General features: G+C 40.2%; 2 protein-coding genes across 4 annotated transcripts in view; one reads left to right on the forward strand and one right to left on the reverse strand.

Annotated features, from left to right (window-relative positions):
- The window catches only part of VIRMA (vir like m6A methyltransferase associated), a 33,815-nt gene extending 22,105 nt beyond the window's left edge, over nt 1-11,710 (reverse strand). Inside the window, exons 1-8 of one of the 3 annotated variants that reach the window (XM_034422452.3) lie at nt 8,206-8,524; nt 4,825-4,940; nt 3,550-3,636; nt 3,067-3,115; nt 2,166-2,334; nt 1,632-1,754; nt 905-1,219; nt 672-761 (exon numbers count right to left, since the gene is read on the reverse strand). In XM_034422452.3, the coding sequence (XP_034278343.2) occupies nt 672-761; nt 905-1,219; nt 1,632-1,754; nt 2,166-2,334; nt 3,067-3,115; nt 3,550-3,636; nt 4,825-4,940; nt 8,206-8,346 (1,090 nt within the window). In that variant the 5' untranslated portion in view covers nt 8,347-8,524. Of the gene's footprint in view, nt 1-671; nt 762-904; nt 1,220-1,631; nt 1,755-2,165; nt 2,335-3,066; nt 3,116-3,549; nt 3,637-4,824; nt 4,941-8,205; nt 8,525-11,571 lie in introns of those variants that run through there. The other 2 variants (XM_087891360.1, XM_034422453.3) reach the window with 2 other exon arrangements.
- A 3,206-nt stretch (nt 11,711-14,916) lies between these two features.
- ESRP1 (epithelial splicing regulatory protein 1) overlaps nt 14,917-16,964 on the forward strand; it is a 39,564-nt gene continuing 37,516 nt past the window's right edge. The window contains exons 1-2 of the mRNA XM_087890759.1: nt 14,917-15,184; nt 16,204-16,332. Coding sequence (XP_087746885.1) covers nt 15,053-15,184; nt 16,204-16,332 — 261 coding nt within the window. The 5' untranslated portion in view covers nt 14,917-15,052. The remainder of the gene's footprint in view (nt 15,185-16,203; nt 16,333-16,964) is intronic.

A 16,964-nucleotide genomic window follows, 5' to 3' on the forward strand; every position in this document is an offset into this window, starting at 1 on the left:
ACAGGAAAAGAAAATATAACATATGAGAAAATATGTATTTAAAAAGAATGCAGAAATGTTGCTAATCTGAGAACATCTCATTAGTAAATGTCAGAACAACGACTGATTAGTCCTAAGAATGACACTAACTAAAGCACTCACTACCGGGTGGAGTGAAAGATATCAGAACAGCAAATAAATACTGCAATTTAAGCTTTGGAAAAATCAAATATACTTTCAAAGAAAACACTAATTTGGGGCTCATCAACAGCTCACATAAATTACTGAATTATCGCAAATTATTGATTTGATTATATACCCAATTATTCCCTTTTCACTTACAAATGTTGGCAGCCTCTCTTGTAAAAATGAATACATTTTTTTTCATCCTTTTCCAAAAATTAAGAGTTAAATCTTCTTTCCTAAAATAATGTGTTTTCAAAATTGGTTCTTAAATACCATACTTTCAGCTTGCAGGTAAATCAATGATTGACTATTAACATCAAGCAAAGATTCAGTTGTATGCATTGCAGTATGCAAAACTCTGTTAAACCAAATATATTTTTGTGCATCATGTATTTGGTTCCCTAATTTAGACATCAAAATATACATTAGTGAAGTTATTTTAGAAAGATGCAAAGCTTTTCTTCTCAGATGTGACAATAATAAAAACAGAATTTCTTCCTGGCTACCTGATACAGGCATTGGCTCATCTTCTTCTTCTCCATCACGTGAAGGGAGGCCAGGTGGGGTTCTTGGTCCTCTAGGTTGGCCATCATAGACTACGCAAAACAGAATTTTCATACACTGCTAACATTGTTTCAAGAACAGGGTCAAACCAGATATGTATCTGCGAGTCAATGCTTATCAAGCAAGGACAACATAATGTATATATGCATGAACCTAGTTGGTTGTATTTGCCTACCTTCACCTTCTTCCTCTTCATCACCTTCTTCCTCTTCTTCCTCATCCTCATCGTCATCCTCATCTTCATCCTCATCATCGTCCTCTTCATCATCCTGAATGCTATCTACTGTTTGACCATCATCATCCTCTTCCTCATCCTCTTCCTCCTCAACATCCACACCTTCTTCTTCATCATCCATTTCTTCTGCTTGTTCTTCTTCCACTTCTGCCTCATCAGAATATGGACCTTCTTGATGAATGGAAGTCCGATCTGGAGAAATGGGCTCAAAATAATCTTCTCTGTGATCAACATCGTCATCTTTTTCTCCAGCAACTGAAAATAATGACATTAATAGCAGGAAAACAAATTGAATGCTTGAGGTTTCAATACTGAAAAGTTACTTATAATGAAAGTTAAGTAACAAAGATATATGATTTAAAGTTATGTTAAAATATACTATTGACCCATCAGATACTGTACCACCAGATTCAGTTTTACATAATGTGGATGTGGGGATGTGACGATTTTAAAAAAATGAATGTCAATTCTTTATTAAACATGGAACCATGTACTCTAAAGTACCATATGTGGGAAGGAAAATTCTTAACCCAATAGTAGGATGCATTGTATATTTGGTTCTCTAATTTAGACATCAAAACATGTATTAGTGAAGTTATTTTAGAAAGATGCAAAGATTTTCCTCTCAGATATGACAATAATGAGAACAGAATTTCCTCTTGACTACCTGATACAGGCATTGGTTCATCTTCATCATCATCAGGAGGAGGGGGGCCAGGTGGAGTTCTTGGTCCTCTAGGTTGAGGCCGGGGAGGGCTGCCATTGAACTGTTCCTCTTTCTCTCCATCAGCTGTAAAAGATGTTTGCACCAAAGAAAAATTATGTATTTTTTAAATCGTACTGCATGATAAACAAAGGCCAAACTGTTTTTGCAATTCCCTTCAGTTTTCAAAGCAGCGGAAATGGACTGCCGAGAGCGGGATAGGAGAAATGAAATTTAAATTGATAAAAAAACAAAACTCTGTGTCTGGTAACACCACCACCACCCTTAAGGGTTTAAATTGGGAAGAAAATTATTCGGAAAAAATCTGAGGCATGTGCTGTACTGATACTCATACTCATGAACTTACAGAATGAATTCCACTGCAAGTAGTACTGAAAAACACAAATGTTTAGAAAAATACGCTTGATTGGTATGAAAGATTTGCTTTTCTAACCAAAACCTTTTTGAAGAGTTAAAAACTAGAACAGAATTGCTCACCTAATTTTGGAGTTCTTTTCAAAGCTTGTTGTTGCTGAGGAGGTGGAGGAGGTGGTGGTGGTGGAGGAGGAGAGTCTCTATCGTGGCCAACCACTCTATCAACAGAGCCATATATTGCCAGTGTCAAGCAATTATACCAGCCTCTTAAAACTAAGCCATCAGTGTTTACCTGCATTATTTAAAATAAAACACAGAATTTAAAATATGACTTGCTACATTTGAATTAACAGTATTAATTTCATCAGTTCTATTTTATGTGTATTGCTTGTTAAACCAGAACTTCAGCTTTGAAAAATCCTACATATCCAAATTCTACAGCAGTTCTGAAACATATGCTTTTTATTTCAAATGTTTTCAGCTCTAATTACGAGGATCTACCTAAAAACATGAAGCCCATTTTTGCTAGGAACATCTGTCTGTTAAACTAAGTATCATACAATGCTATGACAAAGAATGAAATTTGGGGAAATATATTTGTTTCTCTTCTGAATGATTGTAATATAATGACATTCAACAATGCCATAAAGTACAGAGAAATCACAAATCATCATTACACACAGTGTTTCCTAAAGTTTTCAATTTGGTAACCAATTGCAACAAACCACTCCCCAGTTATATCTCTGACGACTCCCATATCCAAAAAATGCAAAACAAAATCTCAACTCATAAGATCTAAGGCATTGTGTAAACAAACACATTTATGTAGATATGTATATATTTGTGTGTGTATATATATACTTAGTAATCCTTCAGCATCCATTGAACCAACTTTGAGAAGACTTTGATGGAATACACTGAAAGTAATCCAGTCTCTGAAGATTACCTCTGCCCAAAAGGGTTTTTTAAAAATTATGATATTAACTAACGAGAGGGACAGCATCACAATTTACATAGTAATTACCTTTGCATTGGGCCTGAAAATAATTGAAGAGTTTTCATCATATTCCAGGCTATTAAGCAGAAGAAAATTAGATATTAGGTAATAAACATGCATATTTTTCTTCAACATCTTCTCTTACTAGCTAATCTTACAATAGGACCTTCTTACAACCTATCCTTTTAGAATTAGGCTGACAACTATACATCTTTGCATTAAGTGGCAGAATAGAGGAACTCTCTACCTGCATTTTATTCATTTTCTGTAGACTGTGTATCCCAAGGATTGCTTGTTTAATGTTATGCAATAGTACAGTTGGACAGAATTTGGCAATGTGACAGCTGAGAAGACCACAAAAAATAATGGTTACAGGAAATGGTAAGTATGTGTTATCAGAATCCCTTCTCAAGAAAGAAGTGACAAGTTTGTTTTTTGTATTCAATAATTTTATAGTTTCTGGTAAAGTATATTCAGTATATTCAATGAAGGAATGTTTTTAGTACTTACCTTCCTAGCCTGTCAAATACAGGTGCACTTGGTTTGCTGACATTGTTGAAAAACAGGTCTAACTGAAATGTATGAGGAGATGTCTCACTGGGAACAGAGTCAAAGTGAAAAAAATATCATCTTTAATCAAAATCTGGTTAATGAGCAAGGCAAGCCTTAAAAGACTGCTAATCAATCTGGAGGAAGATAAAGAGTTCCCAACTGTTAAAAATAGTCAATATTTACATTATTAAGCTCTTATTTCATATATTCCATATATTTTGTAAAATATGGTCCATACTTTTCTCAAATATTCTGATGAGCAGAATGAGCATTCATATATATATATATATATATATATATATATATATATATATATATATAAAATATAGATAAAACTACAAATATTTTTATTTTTGAATTAAAGCTTGTAATAAAATCTAATAAAATCCATGAATTGTAGAATAAAAAATTGTTTTTTTTTCTTTCCATACAACAATTTCTATGACATTTGGCAATGTGTGATACTTTAATCTCTTTAATGTGTGATATTCTTTAATCTCAGATATTTCACTAACTTTTTGGCTAATCTAGAATACATGTATGTCCACATAAAATCCTGAAGTATTAAAATGTTGTCTTTGCAATATACTTTACATTGAATCACTTGACAATGAGATGGCCAGCATATAAATTAAATAAATCAAGTACTCAATGCAACTGTCAATGATCTCCTTTTCCAACTAGTGGAAACTGCTTTTGAAACAAGTGTAAGCAAGATCTCAGAAACAAACATCTATTGCTTCCTCTTCTTCTTCTATCTTGAGTCATGATTTGCAATATCTGAATTGGGCAAACAAGAATTGACATTAGCCAGAACTGACTCCAAACTATGGCTGGCAAATCCAGCTCAAAAGATTATTTTCTCAGCAATTCTTTTACTTTTTCATCAGCATTTCATACATCCTGCCATTACTTATTCAAAATTGAAAAATTATAAGAGCTATATTTCTTGTCTCAATTAAAACACAAATCCTTTTCAAAGTTATTTTATATTTTTGGTTTCTTAAAGCTGAAGTATATTCCATTATATAATGCTGGATGGACCCAGGAAATCTCAGGTTCAGGTCTATTGCAAATTTAGGCATATACTTTCACTCTCTGATTCAATATCCCATTTTACAGAAGTTAACATATCTTCTCATAAAAATAAGAGAACACCACAAAGCACTCTGCATGTTAAAAATGACATAGAAAACAGTGCTGGACAATCTCTTATATCATTTGTTTGCTTACCCATAAGCTCTACTTTCAGGTAAGTTAGAGTGAGCTCTTATTCCTGGAGGAATTACACGCACTTCATTGATGTAAACTACACATGGAAAGCGAACCACGTCTACATTAGTGCTTTGCTAGAAAAAAAATGAACAAAATTCATGAATTTTGAAGTGCAAAGTAACTTTGTTTTGTTTCATGAGCACTCAAAAATCTGTCAAAATATGCATTTCACATAATCCAGACATTGCCTAAAAGTAACAAGTGGTGTAACCATAACCATTCATTCTTCCTGACATGTCCAGATGTAACATGCCATCTGCAACAGACAATAGTATACCATTAAAAACAACACTGCAGAATTCATTTTAATTTGGCTTTTGTCATTTTAACAGTGCCCCACTTTTCTATGATAAACATTGTAACCCTATGTACAATATTGCATATCTGGACACTTAATAAACTTGGACACCTGGTTCACAATTAGTTTACTTGTTTTCCTACGCAAAGACATGTCCTCAAGCATGGAGTGAATTTATGATATTGTGAAATTGTAACATAATGTGTGGATGGCCTTGCAAAACTTGAGCAAGAGATGCTGCCTAGGATCTCTTAACAGTCAGATAAAGAAACTGAGAAGGACTCTCCCTAGTGGATCAAGCATTTAAAAGTGGTGGTGGAAAATTTGTACTTTCAGGCTTTCAAGATTCTGTTAATGTAGCCTTTCAATAGAGTATAATTGCTTCATCTAGTCATGTTTCCTAATCATGGTTTACCTGGAAGGGCTGACAGAAATATTGATAAGGATTTATGGGAAGATCGAATAACACTATGTTTGCTGTTATGCAACAAACATGCTGCACAAATTGTGGTGAGAAGAAACATTTTAGTTAGTTGATTAATTAATTAAAATTCATCTTAGCCATCAAATTTCAATGGACCTGTTAGGGACAGAGACAGATATCATGTTAATAAGCCTGATGAGATGCAGAGGCAGATGATTTGCAGGAAAGGTCCAGGAATTGATTTGAAGAGGCCAAGCAGACAAGAAATAAAGATCTGAATAACATCTGCAAAGCGACAAGTGAAGAAAAAAGAAGTTGCAGAAAATAGAAAAGATTTAATATTTAGCAAAAATATGGAAAAATTGATTATTCATAAGAACTACTGACACAATCTAACAGTATTTTACTTAAAATTTTACTGCTCAGCCTGCAGAAACTTAAAATCATCTAATTTAAATAATTAAATCAAATAATTAAATTAAGTTGGAGAAGACTCCTAAGAATATCATGAACAGCAAAGAAAATAAACTATGGATCACTGAACACATTAACCCATAGATCTCGCTTGAGGCATAAATCGAGAGGGGCAGATCTAAGATGGCAACAAAGCAGCAGCTTCTCTACTGAATTCCATATGATAGTTTATTTGTGGTAAACAGTCAAAATGACCAGGCTCAAATTATAATAGCATCAGAACATTATGTGAAGATCCAGCTCTCTAGAAAAGGCTCTAATATTGGGAAAGGTGGCAGGAAAAAGAAGACCAGGATGACCAATGTGGATGGTCTAAGTGGCAGTGGCAGTGGCAATGAGTGAACTATTGAGAGACTTGAAAGACCAGATAGATCCACATAAACAGACAGACAGACGTATTTCTTAGCATACATTCACAGGACTGCAGTTAATAGAAACTGAACCTAACTTGTGAATATCTTTTCTTTACAGGATATGTGACTGGTTTTATCTGATGTTCAACAAAGAAGTTCAATTCCAATAACTTGTCAGCAAATTCTTTTAACATTAAAGAAATAAGTAATTCTTAAAATAAAACAAGAACATTTTAGGAACCCCAACTTTTTATAGTTTTAAACACTGACTGCTTTTAAATTCTACATACTCTAAGAACTCTTAATGAAAAGGTGCATAAATAAAAACATCTAAACATTATAAAATCTTCCCCCAAAAATATAGCCTAAGATTCCTCAGTAAACAATCAATTCTTATGCAATTATATTATTGATATTCTTAGTAATGTTAAGAGTATCAATTGGAAAGACAGGATACTATTATAACAATAAATTAGTAATAATCAGATTGAATCATTTAGTTGAAAGATCTTAGAGGATATTTAGCCTTACCCCCTGCTCAGTACAGGATTCACTACTGCATGTTTGATAGATGACTATCCAACCTCCATTTGCAGACTTTCTTATGCCTATCCTGAACCTATATCCTGAACCAGTTTTGACCCACTGGTTCTGCTCCTACCAATAAAGAATAAGTCCTCTTCATGCGACACCTTTCTGATATAGACTAAATGATCCCAAATCATTTAACCATTCCTTATTTGGTTTGCTCTCCAGATCCCTCACAGTCTTTGACATAATTGCTCTTTCCCCATTTCAATATATTTCATGTCCTTTTTAAAACTGAGATCAAAATAAACTAATGAAGTTTTACCAGCTTATACTGAAATGTACTAAAATAACATAATAAAAAAAATCAGCATGCCCTTCATTTGCTAGATATGGGCAAAAAGCATATTAAAAACCAAAGGGGCTGGAATTCTGATACATTTTTACTACACTATCCAAAATAATCTAAGCACCTAACATTGGGCAAAAGGTTCCTTTTACCTATCTCCTAGCATAAATTTTAAATTAAATTCTTATATCAAGACAACAGAGCTCCAAAGCTGCATGCATGTATACAATCCACACTAATTTCACAGATAAAGCAGTATACCACCTGCACTTCAATTGATCTTAGAAATCAAATAGCACATAAATATAATGATCGCATGTAGAGAAATTTATATTCAAAGATTGACTTATTGTTGTTGTCTATACAGCATTTCGATGAATCCCATTATTTCTTTTATCTTGATAATGAATTTAAGAAAGCGACATGTTTTTAAATGTTGATTAATAGAGGATGATTTTATTGCGGTCATTATTTAACTGAATTAGTCCTATACCGGCATTTCGCCCTTCAAAGCTTTACTAGGGGAGAGATAGGAACAGGAATTATATCGCTATGAACTATAATCGGAAGGTTCATATTTCGATTGAAAGATAAACTTGGGGGGGGGGGGCAGGTTATGCCAAAACGGCAAAAAAATTAAATATCCATCATATCTATACACGGCCGCACACCTACGGCTCAACCAGATCGACTTATATATATATATATATATATAAACAACTATCGCTACCGTTACATGAAGCTGATTTCCTTTGTGGAGGCTGCAGAAGGAGCTCTGAACATAAGAGCCCATTAATTCCCGCCTGATAATGAACATCTTCTCTCAGAGCCCAATTCCATCCTATCTGGAAGGCGGGGGGCGGGGGGGAAATGGAGGGGGATGGGATAGAAAGACCCACATTGCCTCCGTTACCTCAGTGCTCTGGTGTTTGAAAGTATCCAAAAAAAGCAGCTCCGTTGTTGCATCCGCCGCCATCTTGCGTCGGCGGAAGCGCCGAACCTTCGATGACGAGCACTTCCGGGGCAAAAAAAAAATGTGTGTGGGGGTTGGCATGTGGTTTGCATAGCTGCCTTTGCCCTTCTTTTTTATCTGTATAAAAAGCAAAACAAACCACCCATGCCCGGAGGTTAAAAATCAGGAAGGCAGGGATTTTTTTGAATTTCTTTTTAAGGTACCATAGACCAGGGGTCTCCAACCTTGACAACTTTAAGCCTGGCGGACTTCAACTCCCAGAGTTCCTCAGCCAGCTTTGCTGGCTGAGGAATTCTGGGAGTTGAAGTTCACCAGGCTTAAAGTGACCAAGGTCTCCAAGTTTTGCTGGATGAGGAATTCTGGGAGTTGAAGTCCGCCAGGCTTAAAGTTGCTAAGGTTGGAGACCCCTGCCATAGACCAACAGCAGCTCTCCTGCTATAACATCTCGAGTTTGACAGCAAACGGACAAGTCGATGAGGTTGTTAAAACCGCAGTACAAGTCTTCTCTTATTTAGGAATAGTATTATTTGCTTAGGATTGGTTCCAGTTGAGTCTCGCTTTAAGTATTTTTTTATAGCAAGCCTGCAACGAGTGGGAATGAATTTATAAGGCAGGCGCATTTGAAAATAAGACGCCCATATAATAAGGTGACTTCTGAGATTTCCGGTGCCCGGTTCAGATATATCTAACTGGGATTATATCCAAATGAGCAGTGAGGCCGGCTCTGGATGAATAAATGAGCATTGAACTGAGAAAAGCCTTTCTTTAAAAATCCACAGGAGGAAGACAATGGCACCTTTTCTGACTAACACATTTTATGAAAAGACACCAGGCTCCACTCTGTATTGGATGATGTGAGCCATAAGATCGCAAACGTGGCTATAAATTAGGCAGCATCTTTTCCGACCAATACATTTTATTAAAAAAAATAAAAATGTATTCGTCGGAAAAGATGCTGCCTAACTTATTTTTTTCTATCATTCACATGACTACTATTTTTAAAACCACTTTAATCCCGAAATCCGTTCATCTTGAAAATAAATTTCAGGCACTGGGCTTACTAGAAGCTGATCCAGGAGTGAAATCCAGCAGGTTCTGACAGGTTCTGGAGAACCGCTAGCAGAAATTTTGAGTAGTTCGGAGAACCGGCAAATACCAGCTCTAGCTGGCCCCAGAGTAGGGTGGGAATGGAGATTTTGCAATATCCTTCCCCCAGGAGTGGGGAGGGAATGGGGATTTTGCAGTATCCTTCCCCTGCCATGCCCACCAAGCCCACCACAGAAACAGTAGTAAAAAAAAAATTGAATTTCACCACTGAGCTGGTCCATGAATGTCACGTATTCTTCAGGGATTCTGACTGGTGACGTGTTTCTGTTCACTGAGCACTTAACAGCTGGCATAACATCCCAAATAGGATGTAATAATACAGTTAGATTCCACGTAAAGCCCAGAAAGTAATTTAGATACCAGGACTTTTAATGCCAGTGGCAACATCTACACAGTAAACCATGGCAATAAGGAAAGATATTTCCCCTTATATCAGCTTGCAAAAACTGATAGTCTGATGGGCTTCTTTGTGAGTCGATTTAGGATGACCAGAGATGAGTTTTGACAACATGCATTCTCTGCAGAAATGCACAGAGTGACTTCTCAGTACAGTAAAGGATGTATTCTGATTTATTGTATTTCCTCTTAATCAAGTCTTACCTAAATTAACATCTCCAAATGTCCTGTAAGGCACTCCACACACACAGAAAAGTTTAAAAGAATAAAAAGGGGGCAATTTTGTAAGCCAAGTCACTTGGAATGCCTCCGAGAAGAAAAAATATAATACATAAAAAGGATTTCTACATTTAGATTTTCCCATTCCGGCTTCCGCTCTCATGCAGAGCTAGGCAGATGTGTTGTTTGCTTTACTAGACCCTGGAAATTTTGTAAACAAACCACAAAAAGCAGTTGTCAAACCAAACAGCCATTCAAATGCTTCTGAATACAGATGGTTCCTAGAAATTCCGAACCGGTACCATACCAGAGTTCTGCCCTTAAACATAAAATGCAAACTGGAGCTATCTCCTATGCTACCCTATGGTACCTTCCAGATGTTGGATTAACTCTCAAAATCCCTAGTTAGGCTAATGGTTGTATGAGCAAGAGATACAGAAGTTGAAGTCCAGCTGAGAGCAACATTCTTGTTTAACTCTAATTCATTGTAATACCGGTAAACTTGTTGTCCTTAGTTGCAAAGTTGTGTCTGACCTATCGTGACCCCATCGACAACTTTCCTCCAGGCCTTCCTGTCCTCTACCATCCCCCGAGACCATTTAAGCCAGTGGTTCTCAACCTGGGGGTCGAACAACCCTTTCACAGGGGTCGCCTAAGACCATCGGAAAACACATATTTTCAATGGTTTTAGGAATAATTTTATGGTTGGGGGTCACCACAACATGAGGAACTGTATAAAAGGGTCGCGGCATTAGGAAGGTTAAGAACCACTGATTTAAACTCACTTAAATGACTGCTTCAGTGACTCCATCCAGCCACCTCATTCTCTGCTGTCCCCTTCTTATTTTGCCCTCAATCGTTCCAAGCAGACTCTTCTCCTTCCTTCTCATTAAGTGGCCGGTAAAAAAAATACCGGTAATAGCTGCTGCTGAAAAGAAAAAGCGAGCCGGGTAGACAGAAATCCTCGTTAACTTTCTTAAAATCAGTCCAGAAACCTACTCAAATCTTCTGCGATCCCTTTTTTTACTGTATTTCGTAGGGTTGCCAGGTGTTCACTATTTGAACGGACAGTCCACTTTTTTCACATTATGTTCACTATTTTTTCTCACAAAACAGTGGACATTTTTTTTTATTCAAAAGCTTTATGATGAAATGGTACGTAATCTAAAGCTGTACAGCCTAAGAGAATAAGGATAGGAGAATCGCGTTTTGTCTTTTTTTTTTTTTTCATAAGTTAGAATGAGACAAAGATCGAATATCCATTGAACTCGATTCTCCGAAAAAATTAATGATGAGATTAAAATAAAAATATGTTATAAAATTATGTACAGTTCACATTTTTAAAATGTATTGTAGCTTGTGTCGACTGACCTAAAATGGCGTGTTAAAATGTTTGTAAGAAAATATATAATTTAATTGTAATTTTTTTTTTTTTTTTACTATTTAACCCCCACCCCCCACCCCCAGCTTGTCCGCTATTTTTTGGAAGCAGACCTGGCAACCCTATGACTGTAGACTTTCCCGCAACAATCTGGGCAACGCGCTTAGGGGACAGCCGTGTTATCTACCTATCCGTTTCTTTACCTAGCTACTCCCGGAGCAGCGTCGGGCGTAGCAGCCACCTGTGGAGAGGCGAGCTCCTGCGCAGACTCCAGAACCGCCATTGAAAAGCTTTTTGACCGCTTTCATGAATGGCAGGCAGGCAACCAGCAGGGGAAGCGCTGCTTCTTTCCCCCTGAGGAGGGCGGAGCAAGCGAGAGTCTCCTCCCCTTCCAAAGGAACGATTGGCCGCTTCCTGCAACGATTTGCTCCGCAAGGGAAGAGGTGACTGGCGGGGCTTCAAGCCTCCGAAACTTGACCGCCTAGTCCTGCAGCGACGCTGCCGTTCAGCCACCTGTTTTCGGCTGCCGCAGTTTCCATCGCGGGTGGAGGTCTTTCTTGCCAAGCGCAGGCACAGAGAGAGACGTTGCACAAAAAAAAAGAGCAGATCATAGGTGGCTGTGTGACCTGCTCCTCAAGGCCAACGTTTGATTGCAAAACGATTCATTCCACCGCTCTGGAGCTTCTGCGCATACGCTGCAGCTGAATGAAAACATTTTTTTTTTTTAAATTTGATTTATATGCCGCCCTTCTCCGGAGACTCAGGGCTGCTTACAGTGCGTTAAGCAATAGCCTTCATACTTTTGTATATTTTATGCAAAGTCAGCTTATTGCCCCCACAAACGGGGTCCTCAATTTAATCAAACGGACTTGCTTGGAAGGCCGCCCTTCCCCAGGCTGGGGTGCAATTCCCATCATCCTCGCCAGCCTCTCCAACTGCTGGAGAAAAGATCAAAGATCAAAGTTGAAGGCTGGGCTGGAGAAAGGCTAGTCTCCCCCACCCCCACCCCAGGCTTCACCCTCTGGAATCTGCATTCGCCAGTGCCTACCTTGTTCACCTGAGCGAGGGCGGCGCCTTTGAATGAAAGAAAGCGAAGACAAATCAGAACCTACAGCGTGAAGATGCGCCCTTCAGAGACTTACTTTTCTTTCTCTGATTGGGCTGGTTGGTTCTTCTATTGCTTTACCCGATGCTTCCTCCTGCTTGCAAGGCTCTCCCCCTTGCCCTCCACGTTTGACACCGTCCAAAAGGCCGAGCTGTCAGCTGTCCTGGCTTCTTGGCTGAATTTTGAGTTAGCCAAGCTATTTGGAGTGAATCTGATGCTCTTTTGGTAATTCGATGTCTTGCTAAGAATTCAAATAACTAGGTTTAACAATACTACTTTCACTACTTTAAGGGCAAGCTTGCTGTGTCCCCGTATTCGCTCTGCTGTCTTTCAGCTTTTTCAGGGGATTCTATTTTAATATTTTATTTCAAAATAAGGAAGGGCGCAAATGGGATTCTCTGGAAGGAACCTGGGCTGCATCTTCGGATAAAAAGAGAGAGGACTTAATTAACTGGAATACAGCTCACTGGAAAGCAAATTAAACACCTGCCATATTTACACAATACTTAAGATTAACATGGGGTTTAGCTAGTTTAGGATTCAGTGGATCAACTAGATCAGTGTTTCTCAACCTTGGTAGCTTGAAGATGGGTGGACTTCAACTCCCAGAATTCCCCAGCCAGCGCTGCTGGCTGGGGGATTCTGGGAGTTGAAGTCCACCCATCTTCAAGCTACCAAGGTTGAGAAACACTGAACTAGATTTAAAAGACTCCAGGTACTTAACATTCAATCCATAGTGAGTGAGACCTGCTGAGTTGAATGGCACTTATACCTCAAGGATGAAAATTAAAAGCAAAATGTCACGTGTGCTTATTCCAAACTTAAGTGCTACTAGATTCACTGGAACTTGTGTATCAAATCTGCAGTTTGGTAAATCTACTGAATACAGGACTATTGCCACCCTGTACATACAATGGCCACCTACTCCGCTTCTCAATTTCAAATGCCTTGGGCAGCTTCTATAGCTCTTTTTGTTCCAACTTGTGCCCCTCCCTTTCAAGTTAACCATCTTTTATCTCATGACCCACTCTACTAAAGCTTTTGGATTGCAACATTGAAAGTTTGCAAAAGGGAGCACACTCTTCGCTGCGTTTACTGCAGCAGACTAAGATAACATCTTAAAATATCTAAAATTGAATGGAGTTTGGTTTCAAGTACCTGAAAATAGCTCAAGCCCTCTAGCATTCCTAATATATTTTGACCTCTAAGCAAGACTAATATCAGCAATAGTTTAATGTTAGGTGCATTTAAACAGAGTTTATTTCTACTTGGGATTACTGGCAGCATTTTAATAAAGTTGACACAAACTTACTCCAGTCATATTTCATTATAACAAATTTCTATATGTAGAGATAAATTACACTAATGATATAGGTGCAATTTATTTCTAAAGTATCCATAACCTTGGATTGTTGCCAGCCCAACTTTTCTATATTTTTCTAATACAGATATAGTAGCTCTATCAGGATAGAGCTCATTCATTCATTGCTGCTTAACCAACCAATTTAACATCTCCAAATTTGTTGAACTTTTTCAAGTCAGAGTTGGCTCCTGGCACATGAGTGGATTAGTCCTTGTAGCTTTCTTGGCATCTTTTTGGAAGTAGTTTGCCATTGCCTCATTCCTAGGGCTGAGTGTGTGTGACTGGTCCAATTTCACTCAATTTGATTTTATGCCTAAAGTGAGACTAGCATTCATAGTCCATGACTTTTTAGCCTTGTGCCTTAACTACTACACCAAATTGGCTCTCATAATTTTTATTTTAATTAAAATTACAAGAGCTGAAATCCATAAAGAGCTCCAGGTTGAGACAGTGTTATATTTCATGTTCTTCTGGTGTTTCTCAATCTGTTTACACACGTGGAAAGCACCTGCCGAGGGACATTATAGTGAAATGTCCAGTAGACAAGAAGGCAATCAGCTGCTTTCCACTGACAGTGCCTTTGACCCCACCTTCTACATGCCTCACCAGCCCTCAGCCAGCTGCGCTCTTCCTGCCTGGAGCTCTGCTCCCCTATAGCGAGCCCTTAGTCCGTCCCCTCTTATTGCCACGTCCCAATGGGAAAGAGCCAATGGGCGGGCTCCCTCAGGTGTCTCCAGCCCGCTCGGTCTTACCTGCACCACGTGGGGAGGGAGGAGTGGGCAGGTAGAGCCACCTCCCTAAACAGCCAAGCCCGCAGCCATTGCGCGCTTCCGAGGGGTGTAGCCGAACTTATGCTTCGGAATTGGCTCCCATGTAATTAAGTTTCTCTGGGGCCCCCCCTCCGAAAGCCACACCGGGGCCTGCGTCTCTCTCTCCTAAAAGAAGGACCAGGACGGAAAAGCAGGGCTTTGGTGGTTGGAGGTGGGGGCCAGGGAGGGGGCGTTTTCCTTCCTTCCTTCCTTCTTTCCTTCCTTCCTTCCTTCTTTCCTTCCTTTCTTTCTTACACTATAAATTGGGCTCCGAAATAGCGGCTGGCTGGTTTTTGCGGGGAGGTTTCCTTCTTTGCAAAGTTTGGTGAAGTGCGCGGGGGGTGTTGTTTGTCTTTCCTTTTTCTCCACCCCAATTTCGGGGGGCTTCTTTCTCGTCCGCCCTCAGCATGACGACGTCTCCCGATTACCTGGTCATCCTCTTTGGGGTCACCGCTGGGGCGACCGGAGCTCGACTGGGCTCCGATGAGAGAGAATTAATCCAGCTCCTATGGCGAGTAGTAGATCTGGCCAGCAAAAAGGTATTTATTTTATTTATTTATTTATTTTTGGTCCGGCGTGGAGTTGGCGGGTTACGAATTTACCTGAACGTGGCCGGGGGGGAAAAAAACCTTCTCTCTTCCACTTTTTTTAAGTTAACTGGCTCCCGGATCGGTTCAAATAATAGGAGTTAAAACTATGGGACCAGCCCAATCCGCGCTTATTGAGGAGATAAACCCTACTCTCGATTTCGAAAGATTAGTAGAACTTCGGAGGGATTTTGTCCGAGCTGTTGTAAATCGTGTGTGTGTGTGGGGGGGATGGATATTCCACAGAGGAACTATAATCACCGGTGGGGAAAAGGCAGATAATTTAAATCGGTCTTTTTTTGCACTTTGACGACCAAAGTTGGTTGGGCGTGTTGGGAAAGTTTTCGTTCGAAGGGGGAAGTAGTAGGCTTTGGGTGGGGGGATCGGGGAACGTTGCGGGGTTAAATGTGTTCCCCCCTTACCCCCCCAAAAAAAGAGGGGCGGGGTTGGAGCCTGGGAGTCGAGATGGAAGGGCTGGATCCCCGATTTTGGATTCCAGTTTTTTGGGGTTTTTTTGAGGAGGGGGTTATAAATGAGCCTCCTGGTTTTTCTCCAAGGGGGCTCGAAAGAAAACCGTAGGACGCACCAGGGTCCCTGCCTGCCGTCCCTCGAGCAGGTGGAAGAAAGCGATTCCAAAAGAAAATTTATTGGGAGTCTCTCTTAATGGAGAAAAAGGCCACTTTTTCCTTGGGCCAAGAGACCGAGCCTCTAGAGCAGGGGTCTCCAACTTGGGCAACTTGAAGCCTGGTGGGGGAATTTTGGGAGTTGAAGTCCACCAGGCTTCAAGTTGCCCAAGTTGGAGACCCCTGCTTTAGAGATCAACTCCCCCCCTCCAAGAAAGCCTTCGCCGCCCCCTACCCCTCTTCCCGGCGGGGGTTGGCTGGCTGGCTGCCAGATCCCATGGGGGCGAACTGATCTCTTCCTTTCCTCCCCAACCCTCCCCCTCTCCTCTCCCCCACTTTTCCCTGGAGGTGGGCAGTCTTCACCACGTCCTGATCGGGCCCGATCGCCTGGAGCTGACGGACGAATGCAGAGAGGAGACCGGCTTAGACGAGGACAGTCTGGCGCTCGCCCCGCAGCTGGAACAAGCCCTGGGGCAGGTAGGCGAGACGGACACGAGGCCCTTTTCCCTTCCAGGGCCAAACCTTGGCTTGCTTGCCCCCTCCCCTCTCCCCCCTCCCCACCCGACAGAGCTTTCTGGAAATCGGGGTGTGCGAGGCGCACCAGATCACTTCGGGGTTGGGTGTGTTGTGGGAAGGGAAGGAGATTAGAGGTGACTCACAGCCTGAGAGAGGGAGAGCAAGCGTGAGAGGCAGGTGGCTTCTTGCCCATGTGGACTGGTGGTGCATGAACTGGGATGGCCAGCCTGGTTGAGTCAGAGATGCTAGTGACCCGACTGTCACTGGGGTCAGTGATACCTGCTGCTATCAGCTCTATGGTACTTATAATCATTTATTAGTGATCCCCAAAGTCATCTACTCTGATCCAGTGAAGAATCTAAAGGTGGGGAGGGGGAGGAGAGACGGTGTTCAATAAAGTCAAAAGGACAATCCCAACTATGTGCAGCCACCATATTGATTTGGATGCTCCAAATCACCCAGCTGTCCTTGAGTCATATCCTCAATAGTTGGGTTGGATGACCCCCTATAGGGCAGTGTTTCTCAACCATGGCAAATTTAAGACAAGAGGACGTCAACTCCCACGGCTGGCTGGGGAATGGTGGAAGTTGAAT

Source organism: Pantherophis guttatus, chromosome 3, assembly GCF_059756535.1.
Source record: "Pantherophis guttatus breed Tessera chromosome 3, ASM5975653v1, whole genome shotgun sequence".
NCBI lineage: Eukaryota > Metazoa > Chordata > Lepidosauria > Squamata > Colubridae > Pantherophis > Pantherophis guttatus.